This window comes from Pogona vitticeps, chromosome 1, assembly GCF_051106095.1.
Source record: "Pogona vitticeps strain Pit_001003342236 chromosome 1, PviZW2.1, whole genome shotgun sequence".
Classification (NCBI taxonomy): domain Eukaryota; kingdom Metazoa; phylum Chordata; class Lepidosauria; order Squamata; family Agamidae; genus Pogona; species Pogona vitticeps.
Window position 1 is genome coordinate 292,753,779 of NC_135783.1, and position 12,897 is coordinate 292,766,675.

Below are 12,897 nucleotides of genomic sequence, written 5' to 3' on the forward strand. Positions count from 1 at the left end.
CTATGGCAGTGCAAGATTGGGTAGCTTATTTTTTTGGTTTGTTTTTCATTTCCACCTCTGATCAGCATCTGACACTTTTTTTGTCTTTCTCTCCTGTTTGCATTGCATCTTGAGTAGAATTGTGGAACACGCACCAGGAAGTGACAAAGCAAAAAGCTTTGGAAAAACTGAGTAAGGATATGCTGAAAGGATAGAAGCCTAACACTCCCCCAGCCTCCCCATAACTGCCAACTCCCTAAGCTTTTGATTGAGCACCCATGCCACGCAAGCCATAGGGCAGACCAAGGAGGTCACTATTTCTTAAAGAAATTTAGTGTTGGATACACTGACTAGTCATTTTCTATACTAGGAGAGGGAGAAGAAGAAAAAAATCTCTCCTGCAGCCAAGCTTGAATCCCTTCCTTACCAATGTATTTAGAATACTTTTTTTAAAATGTTTTGATGCATCTCTTATGACATGTCTGCAGACTCTGCAGTTTTTACTTCAAAGAGTTTTCTGTGCAAAGGGATCCTTGCCCAATAGCAGATATAAAATGCAAAGTTTATAATTACTGTTTAAAAGCAGTAATGTTAATAGTTTGGACGAGGTTGCAGATACACTTTGGGACTAATATGAAAAATGCTGATAAGGTGATAACGAGAGACAAAATTGGTGTAGTTAACTTTCTAGGCAGTTGTTTCTTCATTACCATGCTCTAGAATAGTGATTCTTAACCTTTGTTACTCGGATGTTTTTGAACTGCAACTCCCAGAAACCCCAGTCAGCACAGTTGGTGGTGAAGGCTTCTGGGAGTTGCAGTCCAAAACTCCTGAGTAACCCAAGGTTAAGAACCAGTGCTCTAGAAGGGTGGATTGGCCAGCAGAGACCACAAAATACCAACAACAGACACCATAAAAACCCACATTGGCTAATAGTACATTGCAGTAAACCATATATTCCCTATACTAACTGTAGCAGTAGGTTTGATAAACACAAACTGACAGAGCTATGCCCCTCCTCTCTTATAATTACTTGATTTTCAGTAACACCTGAGTAGAATAAAAAGGCACTAAAAGACTAAAATCTATAAACAAGAGGGAGTTTCAGGAGGAAATGACCTGGTGAGGAAGGGTTAAGCATATACTTTCTCTGCTGTTACTACACTCTTCACTTTGAATGTCCATTCCTAAAAATCCTTTCACTAAATTACAGTTGCTGAGTAAGTTGTTCTAGAGGAGGCCCATTGAATCAGTGGGAATTTGGTGAGCCAACTACATAGGTTTCATTGATTCAGATGAGCCTACTCTAATTGTACCTTACGCAACAGGATTTCAGCCATTGTAAAAGAAAAAATTAAGTTGAAATGTTCCTCTGTGTAGCTTCACTTTAATAAGTAGTTCTTTTTTTGTAGTCTCTGAGTCACACATTTCGTTTTCACACCTGTATAGTTCTCCATTCAAAATGTTCTAGAGCTGAAAGGCTTTTTGCAGAAAGCCCCACCCCAATATGCATGCATTCTCCTGGGTTAGTTTCCATTTTCCCACTCTTCAACCACTACAATGTGAACAGCATTTTCTGAACCTGTCAGTGTGAGGAGATTGTTCTGATCAGTTCCTTTTCTTTTCTCTGTATATTTTTCTGTTCTTTTTTTGGTCATTATTTCAGTCTTCTGTGTTTTGCATGTTTTGTTGTTGCTCTTGCACCACCTCTAGGTATTTATTTTTTCCTTTTAATTTTTTTAAATTATGTATAAATACTAAAACATCTAATAGCAACAAAAATTTACACAAATCATCCTCCACACCCCACTGGGATCAAATTGTATAATACTCCAGTCCCAACCCATCCTTTCCTGGAATCTTTCCTACTTTTAATTTATTAATATTTTCCTCTGTTTCTTCTTCTCTAATTTACTGCTACATTAAATCTCTATCCATATCTTGAAGTCTGTTCCCTAAATTTTTCTCAGTATACACTCTATAAACTTCTCCTCAGTATATAATTCTTGATAAAAATCTTGAAAGACTTGCAGTTTCTCCTTCATCAAATTACAGTGTTTACCTGGTTCATTTTTAACTACTTCAGATAAGCTGTTAGCTTTCAAAACTTGAATGGCTCTAGCTAACATTCCTGATTTTCTATTGCTAAATTCAGAAATTTCTCTTTTCACATATATAAAATTTATCAGGCTTTTTCTCATTTCAGTACTCTCTTCTCTCCTTTTTGCTTGCAATTCTAATAATTTTTAAAAATCTCTATTATATATTTCCTCTCCAACAATGTTATTTCTTCCTCAACCTTTTCCACATATTTTTCTCATTGGATTTTTAGATTATATGATTCCCTTATACCAATTTGTCTGATTAGTGCTTTTACAATATCCCATATAATACCCTTGTTGCAACTCTCTCTATGATTGATTTCCCATACAGTATTTCTATTGTTTTTTTTCTATTTTACCTATGATATTCTTTTGCTGAAAAATACTTGCATTTATCTTCCCTCTTTTAGCCTTTCTATATCTATATTCAGTAAATCACGATCAGTTACTTTTATAATACCCACATCAGCATTAGTCATCTCAAAATCAAATTTTAGATACAAATATATAATCGATCCTAGGGTAATTGTTATGAACTGAAGAATAGAAGTTACATGTCTTTTCATCTCCTTCCATCATTCTCCAAACATCTCTCAAATCAGTTCTCCTCATCATTCTGTTTAAAACTATAACCTTATTTTTCTCATCTTTAGTAGAATTTTTCTTTATGCATTACCATATTAAATTTCCTTGCCATTCTTACAAATGCCATCCGTATTCCTTCTTCCTTAAAAAATAGATTTTCATTTAGAGAATAAACATTGATTAAAATTCTTTCCCCCATTACACTTTGTAATATTACATACTGTATCTACTTTTATTATCTTTTTTCATTTTATTTAAATTTATATTTCTTAGAGATAATGGTTGCAACCCCCCTTGATCTTGAATTTCTATAAACTTTTTCATAGATATCAGACCAACTCATTCAAATCCATTTACACCTTCCTTTGTTTGATGTAAAAACATTATATTTATCCTTATTAAAGAATTGCTCTGTATATTTGCGAAGGCTTTCACGGCCGGGATCTAATGGCTGTTGTGGGTTTTTCGGGCTCTTTGGCCGTGTTCTGAAGGTTGTTCTTCCTAATGTTTTGCCAGTCTCTGTGGCCGGCATCTTCAGAGGACAGCACTCTGTGCTCTGCTGTCCTCTGGAGCAGTGGTCCCCAACCTTGGGCCTCCAGATGTTCTTGGACTTCAATTCCCAGAAATCCTGGCCAGCAGAGGTGATGGTGAAGGCTTCTTGGAGTTGTAGTTTAGTAACATCTGGAGGCCCAAGGTTGAGGACCACTGCTCTGGAGTGCTGTCCTCTGAAGATGCCGGCCACAGAGACTGGCAAAATGTTAGGAGGAACAACCTTCAGAACACGGCTAAAGAGCCCGAAAAACCCTCAACAGCCAATAGCTCTGTACTTTTCCTTTTTATAACACTCCCCAGGCCTTGTACATTTAAAGTTGCTATTATTAAACTTTTAACAATATTTATCATCATTTCTCCACTCCCATGTAAGAATCCCCACAAATACTCCTAACAAACTCATAAACATTGCCCCACTCCTAATCAAATTAAGCAACCACCCCCTAACCCACCACCCCAACACATAATTATTGCTTCTCTCTTGAGCCACTAGCGTTACAAAATGCCAGTCGTAGTTTGATCCCAAGTCCTCAGTAGGGGGAGGAACCACACACTGTCCTCAAGCCAGCAGCTGCCTGCAGCCACCAAATAAGAAACCTTTATTTGGCATACACCTGCTTCATTTATATCTAAATTTAATTCTTATAGTTTCTATCCCCTATATACAGTTTTCACTTAACAAACCCATCCTATCTAAACATCTGTATTCTAACCCCTCCTATCCAGTCTATTTATCACCATCTTATCTATGCTTTGTTTTAATCTATTAATCCCATTTCCCATGTCTATAAATTCTAGCTAATATCAAAAGCTGATATTTATTTAATAATTCTCTTAGGATAATCTACTACTAAAATAATAACTCAGTCTAATTTTCATATACCTTCTTATCCTCTTCATTGATTAATTTTTTTATCTAAAAAAGCTTAATCATTCTCTTAGGATAATTTACTACTAAAATTGTAATCCATTCTTCTTCTCTTATACCTTCTTATCCTCTTCATTAATTAAAAACTTCCTCTTATATTTCACATTTCCCCCCTTACGGGTAGACTCTATAACCTAAAAAAATTCTTATGTTACCATTTCACATCTCTTCCTCATCTGTTTCCATTTTACTATCTTTCCCCTCTGGATTTACTAGTTTATACTTATTTACTTCCAACCTGTTCCTCAAGTTAGTAACCCAATCGTGTTTATTATAATTAATAATTTATAAAACCATTCACCCTAATTGTCATACTACATCTATTTCAAATCTTCTCCTTAACTCTCTCCAAATTAGCCCTATTTCTCAAAACCTACAACCTTATTAACTACCTATTCTATGTCTGAAATAATTTTTTTAAATGAGAACAGTAATTTTAAATAGTTCACAAACACATTATATATATCTTTATAAGAAAATTGGCCAACTTTCTGTCCGATCTGCTTTGATATGGATTTCAGTATTAAGTGCAGAATTGGACTTGATGTCCTTATAGGCCCCTTCCAACTCAATGATTATATAATTCTATGATTTATATATTCTTAATTTCTTCCCAAAATTAAGAGTCAGATACAATTCCCCCTGGGCTTGTAGACTGACCCAATGACTTTCCAGTAACATCTTCTTGATCCTCTTGAATTTCTCCCTCTGAAATGGTAGGCTGATCTTATTTCTTCTCCAATTTTGTCATCTCTTGTTCCCATTGTCGGTCATCCATCAAATCCCATTCATGGAGCAGATTTAAACCTTGATCCAGCAATGTTATTCTGCAGTATTTTCCAGCATATAAAACTCTCAAATATACTGGATACCCCCAGCTATATATTATTTTATTCTTCACGAGGACGGTGGTGCTCAGATTTAAATTATGCTGCCAGGATACCATTTGAAAACAGAGGTCCTGGTACATCTGGATCAATGCACCTTTATACAGCAACAGTCCAGACTTCTTTCATGAACAGCTCTTTTTGTAAAATTATGTGAACCTCACAACAATGTCTCTAGGAGACATTCTGCCTTTAAAGCCCACTCAATGCAATCTCTTCTTGAATGCAGTTCAGATTTGGTGCAACTGACTTGAACCATTCCAACATAATATTTGTTCCATCTTCAACACTTCCTTCTGGAAATCCATACAATTTCACATTTTCCCTCCCTCCTTTATCATCCTAATCAATCAATTTCTAAACTATTTCAGTAAACTTTACTTCGTGCCAATATAATTTTCCAATGTTGGCTTCAACCATTTAATCAACTTTCTTCACTTTTAAGCCCAGTGTTTTCTGCTGGTCTTTAATCTCAGATATTGACTTAATGTGACTGTGCTTTAATTTGTGTCACTGTCTTCTGTGTGTTTTGCTCCAATTGTTTTTTAGTTGATCACCTCAGTTCTGTTTAAAGGTCTTCTTTAAGCTTCATGGAGTTTTTCTCCATTGATTTCTGGAATGCTGCTAGTAATCTATCCTCTTTTGCCATTTCACTTTACTTGCTGTGGATCTTGTGTCTCTCGTCTTTACTACTGGTTCTTTCTTTCAAACAGATGCTTCCTCCTTCCTGTAACTCAGGAAGTTCCTCTTTCTTATTAAATTTATGCTTCAAATGAATGCTTCCTGTAACTTGGCAAGTTCTGGAGATCTCTCTTTCTCTCTTGCTTATCTTGACTGTTAGTATTTGAACTTTCAACAGAGTTGCTTGTAGCTGTTTCACAATATACAGTACAACCATTTGTAGACATAATGAATTGCAATTTGAGGGGTTACATTTATCTCATTTCTGCCTTGTCTCTTTGCTCTTTTTCTTTGTCTGTCTTCTTGCATTCAAACAATCAGAAACAGACTTGCCAAGGGGAGAATTCAGGAAAGCACTTCACCCCTAGTTTATTTTTTAAAGTCTATTTTTCTCTTATGAAATATACATTCTCCTCAGAGACCACAGAGATATCAATAGGAGAATATTTTAAAATCTTCTTCTAGCATTTCAGATTAGCTTACTTTAGCTGCTAGCCATCTCAGATTAGAAACATGCCTCCCCCCAGGTGCTTCTTGTTGTTCCCTTCAGTTCCCTCGAAGGTACCACATCAGTTGTCTGTGGTTTACCTCAGCAAATTACCACTGCAACACAGGCAGTTTGTGCCTCCTTTCTCTTGAAAGAGGGGATTTTGATGGTTCCCAGGGTTTCAACAAGCAAACCAAGTGAAGACATCCATTCCATGTTAGATCCTAGTTTTCAAAGAGAGTTGCATCTTTAGGCTGCAGTCTTGGCAGTCAAGCAACCATCTTTGTTAGGGTTGTGTTCTAGGCTTGTTCCAACACTGACAGTCACCCAGGAGGTGACATAATTTTCAGTGACAGTTGTGCTAACTGCTGTATCAGAATCAGGAGCCTTTTTGTCTTCCATTCCTGACTGTCTTCATTCTCCTGCTTCTAGCTATCCCTGAGTGTTGTGAGAGAACAAGTTAATTTCTTTACTAGCTACTTTGGGAAAGTGCATCAAGCTAATCATCTTCAAAAAAGCTTCTCAATTTGCAGTGACCCTTCACAGGCTGAGACATTTGTTGTGGTTTCCTCCAGATTCACATTTAATTTGTAGAACAACATCAGCTCCACATTAGTGTTGTCTTAACTCTTTCCATCACCAGACATTTATGGCCAAGTACTTTAGTAGCACATTCGAAGTCTCTACAGAGAACACTATAGCAGCAATTTACATTAACACGTGGAGGGATCACATGATGGAACTGTCCATGGAGTTTTGGAATTGATGTGTTGCTAGGGGCATACTCATGTTCGTTGTCTATCTCACAGGAGAGACAATAACATTGCGGGCCAAACTCTTTCCTTTATACTATAGGATAGTACTCATTGCCCCCCTTTTGGAGCTGTGCATTTTTGTTCTAGTGTCTAGATGGATTCTTTTAATGTTTATCCTCAAGTTCTACTTCTCACCAGAGTCTGGGTGAGATATTCTGATGAAGCAAAAAGTTTATTGTGGTGCTCTTAATCTCACATAACCAACAGTGGAGGCTGCCAGCAGTTGCAGACCTCAGGACTTTAAATCAAAGGATTGCCTATCATTTGGATTAATCTGATACCCTCAGTCTGATTGCCAGGAGGACCTGTCCGATGTGATTTATCCAAAGAACATTAGACAAGTGCTCCAAGCAGCTCTGCATGGCATTTTTATCAAGTCAGGTGATTTATATTAAGAATTTATGCTATTCTTCACCAAACTACCCATTGTCATGGATTTTCATGTTCCTGTTGTTGAAATCAGCCATTTTTAACGTTTCGCCCCTTAATAGCCACCTTGCTGTGGTCTCAGCTTTTCATTAGCCAGTGGAAAGCTCTGTAACCATTGATAACCCTATGTCCTGCTGACCTGGAGCTTTCCTGTAGTCCTAAGAATGTTTATGGGAACACATTTAAGACTACTTTCTATTTGTAGCTTTAGTATGATTTTTGTGACTGTCAGATCAGTTTACCACTGAGGAACTCTGAATTCTTGGGGAGGATATTCAGTATTTTGTTCTACAGTAGTAATGTGCTCCTAGGACTAGATGTGACATTCATTTCAACTGTAGTTTTTGGGTTCCATTTGAAGCACCATACCCATATTCTTTTCTTTGGCAGCTATACTGTTGACATCTGCTTGGTACCTTCTGGATGCACAATTGCAGGTCTCTTAATAGATTATTGTGTCTTACTGATGCTGCTTATGTTCTGCATACCAGTTACTGATGTTCTACATAAACACAGTCAGTTCCTTTCAACAAACCCTGATTTTTTTTCATAGGATCAAAATGTCATATCTGCCATTGAGTCTTCCATTACTAGCTAAATGGGCTGTGGAAGCTATTGAACTGTTCTACCAAGCTACGAAGGTCTCTCATCCCAGAGGCATTCTGAAATCATTCTACATCAGCCACCAGTCCTTCATTGGCTTGCCTTTCGGCATGTTAATTGTGAAAATCTGAAAAGCAGTTATGTGGTTCAAGCTTTCCAGTTTCATTGGGCATTATCATCTGCATGTGTGGGACCAGCAAGATGCTGCTTTTTGCAGGCCTATACTTTTTTATTTAGTGTGAAGGCACATTAAGTCTACTTTTGATAAATCAGCTTGCTGTTCTCCCCAGTGTGTGATACACAGATATTGTAAAGAAGAACAGATTGCTTATGATTCTTCAAGTGATGAGTCACACAAACCATTCATCATTCATGTGTGGGTGTGCCTTATTTTCCTTTTCTTGGTGGGCTGTTGTAATTGCTTGGGAGACTGAGCAGGAACATGCACCTTTGGGCAGGTCTGACTTGTCAACAAAAGCCTTTTAGCTGTGGAACATTCCAAAGACAGCACCGTTGTGTCAGAATCCACGTGTGAGAATGCACAGATCATTGAGAAAGCAGGATTATAGTGATCTAACCTGTTCTTTGTCCCATAGCATGTCCGAATAAAATGCGTACATTGGAAGATCAGGAGGAAGGCAGCCTTTAAATAAAACAAATAATAAATAAGATTGGAGACCTCACTACAAAGTTGTACGTGGTGATGTTCCTATCTATTCCTTGTTAATATGCAGGTTTATGAAAAAATAGATAATGAGCTTATTTTGTAATTTCCACTGCCATATGCATCAAAAGAATATTATTACAGAATACTGTGATTAAATTCTTGCTAAATTATTTAGACATATTTAAATTCCATTTCAGACATTTTTTGGTTCATAGAGTAAGCTCAACCAGATTTATTCATTATTGGTGCTAGCTTCTACTAGAGAATGTTGCTTTCAAGAATGTGTAGGTAACGCTGTATCCCATTTTAAAGAAAAGGACTGTACTAGGTCATTTGCTGGTAGCATATGAAATTTCCAGGTCAGTTTTAAGAATGCTCAAACTGATGAAGAATGTAGAAGTGCTTTCCCCTCATCCTGCTTACAGAACATTTTAAAAGCTGAATTTTTGGAGTTGGCTCTTGCTTTGCAAAAATGATTTATGAATTGGGCAAGTGCAGAGAAATTTTTTAAAAATAATTACATAATATAAATGCTGTGCCATGCAGTCCTATGTATGGCTACCCAGAAGTAAGTCCAACTGAATTCAATCAGATTTATCCCTAGGTAAGTGTACATCGAATTACCACTTCTGCTTGGATCTATGTATCTTTTTGCTCTCTCTATGGGCTTTTGATATAGGCTAACAAAGTGTTCAGAGGTCCTTATGTTTTATTTTTCATCAGTTCCCTCGGGTGGGATCATTTAAATGAAATATATAATATTATAATATGTTTAATCAAAATCCAGCTTTCCCCAGCCCACAAATATAAACCATCTTGAACAAATTGCCTTTCCTGTTTATATAATTCTGTTTTAGCAATACCATTAGTAGCATCTGTTCATAATGTTTTACTGTAAGTCACATTCAGTTGGATTCTTACAGCATGATTAAAAACGTGCATATTAATTCCACGATAGTAAATAAACTGGAAAATTAATTGGAATAATCTATAAATACTAAACCTCTTTTTAATAGTAAAAATATTTATGTTAGAGCAAATGATTTTTTCCCCAAAATTGCTATTCTGACTCAGTTACAAGTATATTTACTTAAAAGCAATGGATCCAATAGATTTCATTCTTCACTCTCTACTTACTTCTTCCCAAGCCTCCCTGGCATCATATTTGGAGACATCCAGATGCTTACTTATTTAGAAATTGGGCCCATATCCAATGTTATTCTAGAGTAGACCACTGAGTCAATGAAACTTACGTAAATGTCAATTTTGCAAGTTCCCATTGATTCAGCAAGTTTCCTCAGGTTGGAACTAACCATTGTAAGCCAAAGTTGGAAAATTACTGTCAAGAACACTCTCTATTTCAAATGGATTTCATATAGAGAGTTCTTGATGAACTGACAAGCTGTCCTATATAAGTACTGTACATAGAACCTCTGCACATTTTTCTTACAGTTTTGCCATTCATGAACAGTATGGTCATCTCCTGAACCTACACCAATAATCCTCTGTTCACACACCATATATATTGTTTTTATTTCTCGTTCTCTTTCCTGCTCCCTGTTTCACTTTTTCTGGTATTGTTACAAGTGGTAGACATAAACCCACTCACACTGGTAATTCACTATATTTAGTGGTATATGAGGTATTGCTGCACCGTGTACATGGAGTTGCCAGATGGCAGTACACATCACAGATCTCTCATTTTTTTCAAAAATCCTCCAACTGCTGGTCATGTGTCCCTGTTATGGAACAGTTGGCAGATATGGCTATGGCAGAAATGCCGTGCTCAGTCTCTTTTCCCTTCTGAGCTCTTAATGGTGACCTGTGTAGTCTGTAGCATATTCTTCTCCTGTTTCCTTACTCCCATTGCACACTGTTTCCCAAACCCTTCTAATTCTGTCTTTCCTCTCATCAGTTTTCTTTCTGTATATAATTTCATCAGGAGGGTGGGGGGGGACACAGGAACTGCATGAATTTAGAAGAAACATTTTCAGCATTTATTTTATTTATGAATAGGGTAATACAGTAAATGCATGTTCCTGCAGCAGCTGTAATCCATGCTCACTGCTTCACCTATGTGATTACAAGCTCTGGAGATCCATTTGTTATATCCTTACAGGGATGATATATGCCACTTTGCCCTAAAAGCAGGAAAGTGTCACTTAAAGTTCTTACATGTAACATACAATTTAATGCTGGATTTTGGGTTGGCTGGTTTTACTATGTGTCACTGAGCCAATTCTGGGCGAATCAACTGCTGTTGGCAATATATTAAATCTACCAGAAAGTATCAACCAATAAAATTAACCCTCTTGGAAAAACAAACAGCAATAGGAAAAAAAAACCCAACTGTATTTGGGAGCTAAATAAGTGGCTTTCCAGAGCCATGTGACTGTTTGGCATGCCTTGTATTATCAAGAATCTGATCCCTGTTTTGCCTCTTCTCCCTCTCCCCAGTTGAATGACTGTTTAAAGCTCTGTTTCTCAGGTGCATATTTATATTGAACAAAGTGGTGGCGGTGACAATTGGGTTATATTGCTGCTTTATGGTCCTGAGAAAAAACAGAGAAGATCCTTTTGTTTCTGTCTTGATAGTGTTTATGCACCAGAGCAATTACCTGTCTTCTTATTCTTTCACTTTCCTTTTCATGTTAATGAGACATTTGTTTCCCTCTGCTTAGGGTCAGAAGGTATGAAGCACTTCTTTGATCTGGGGGAGACAGATGAAAAGAAATCCCAGATCAGTGCAGACAGTGCCGTAAGCTTAACGTCTAGCTCCCAGGTGAGTTCATTTCAAAGCAGAGAAGACACTGCTTTCAGTGTGAGTCTGTGGGAGGGAGGCAATATGCTCAACATAGAGAGTAGATATTCCTACAGTAGTGATATATGAGTACCAACGTGAGCCACTGGGGCTGGTGGGATAGAGGGCATGGCAGCGAACACTAGGCATAGCCAAGAAAGAGTCCACTGAACAGAAAAAGGAAACAGAGAGCCGGTCCAGGTGAGGGAATTTGGATTAGCCTGGTTTGCACGTAAAGGTTCTTATTTTCGATAAAATCTACTTTAGCTCTCGCTTCATTGACCCTTCCTTTCACATTGGAGGTATTTATTCTTTGGTGAAAAGGGTCCCCATGGGTCTTTGGATCACTGATTTACTTGTGAGCAAGAATACTCATGAGCACTATCTACAAATAAAGAGGCAGCAACAGCAGCAGCCAAAGGTAGCAACAAAAGATAGGGAAAACATTGGAGTGAAAGTTAGGAGATGGAAGTCAGATAGCCCCCTACTTTTCCTGCCTTTCTTCTTAGCTGGATCTCTACTGAGGCTGAGCTGTCTTGTGATGGCAGAGCCCATGGAATCAACTAGCCCTGTTCCCTGCCTTTTCTCACAGGCATCATTCAGCGGGCATAGTGTTTTTAATTTATTTGTTATTGTTATATAAAGTAAGTGGTATATTGAAACAGCAATGCCACAACATAGCCTGGTGTTAAAATTGCTCTGTGTCCGTTGGGGAAATATTTTTAAAAATAAGATGAAAATAGAGGAGGGCGTTTCTCTGTCCTCCCTTTTAATATCACAACCCACCTAATATGTCACAGGGTTGTTGTGACAATCACCCACGTCATTCAAGCCATTCATATTGATGAGCTGATGAACCTGTGAGAGAGGCGGAGTCAGCAGTTAGATGAGGCTTGGCAGGAGAAGGAGGAGTCAGAGATTGGGATGAGAGGCAGATAGAGATAGGGCTGGTTAATCAGAGAGAGGGAACAGATACTGAGAGAGATAGAGCTGGTTAGGAAAATAGGTAGAGAAGGTAATAATGATATAGCAAGAGAAAAGAAATATGTACTGAGAGAACTGTTGATAATGTGTATCTGAGAAACTTCTGTTATTATTCAATCTGCTTCACTTCGATAAATACATTCTGTTTCTGTTAACAAGTCAAGTGTTCTGACATACATCATTTATATTGTGGACTGAAGTAATCCCAGAGTAGACCCAGTCTAGATGGGCGGGGTATAAATCTAAACAAACAAACAACCCACTAGTGGCAGCGAAAGGAAAACGCAACATGAGCCTTTGTGAGGGAAAAACAAGCAGGGGCCACTAGGACATACGTCACAACAGGGCTGTCATCTCAGCTAACACTGCTGACAGCTCCATTTCAGTGCGAACTAACC

At 37.7% G+C, this 12,897-nt stretch overlaps 1 protein-coding gene across 50 annotated transcripts in view; it reads left to right on the forward strand.

Moving 5' to 3' along the window:
* MADD (MAP kinase activating death domain) overlaps window positions 1-12,897 on the forward strand; it is a 112,936-nt gene that overhangs the window by 62,585 nt on the left and 37,454 nt on the right. For 29 of the 50 annotated variants that reach the window (XM_072986046.2, XM_020799384.3, XM_072986052.2 and 26 more), the window contains one exon: window positions 11,397-11,497. In XM_072986046.2, coding sequence (XP_072842147.2) covers window positions 11,397-11,497 — 101 coding nt within the window. Of the gene's footprint in view, window positions 1-117; window positions 172-11,396; window positions 11,498-12,897 lie in introns of all 50 variants that reach the window. The other 21 variants (XM_020799298.3, XM_072986035.2, XM_072986036.2 and 18 more) reach the window with 1 other exon arrangement.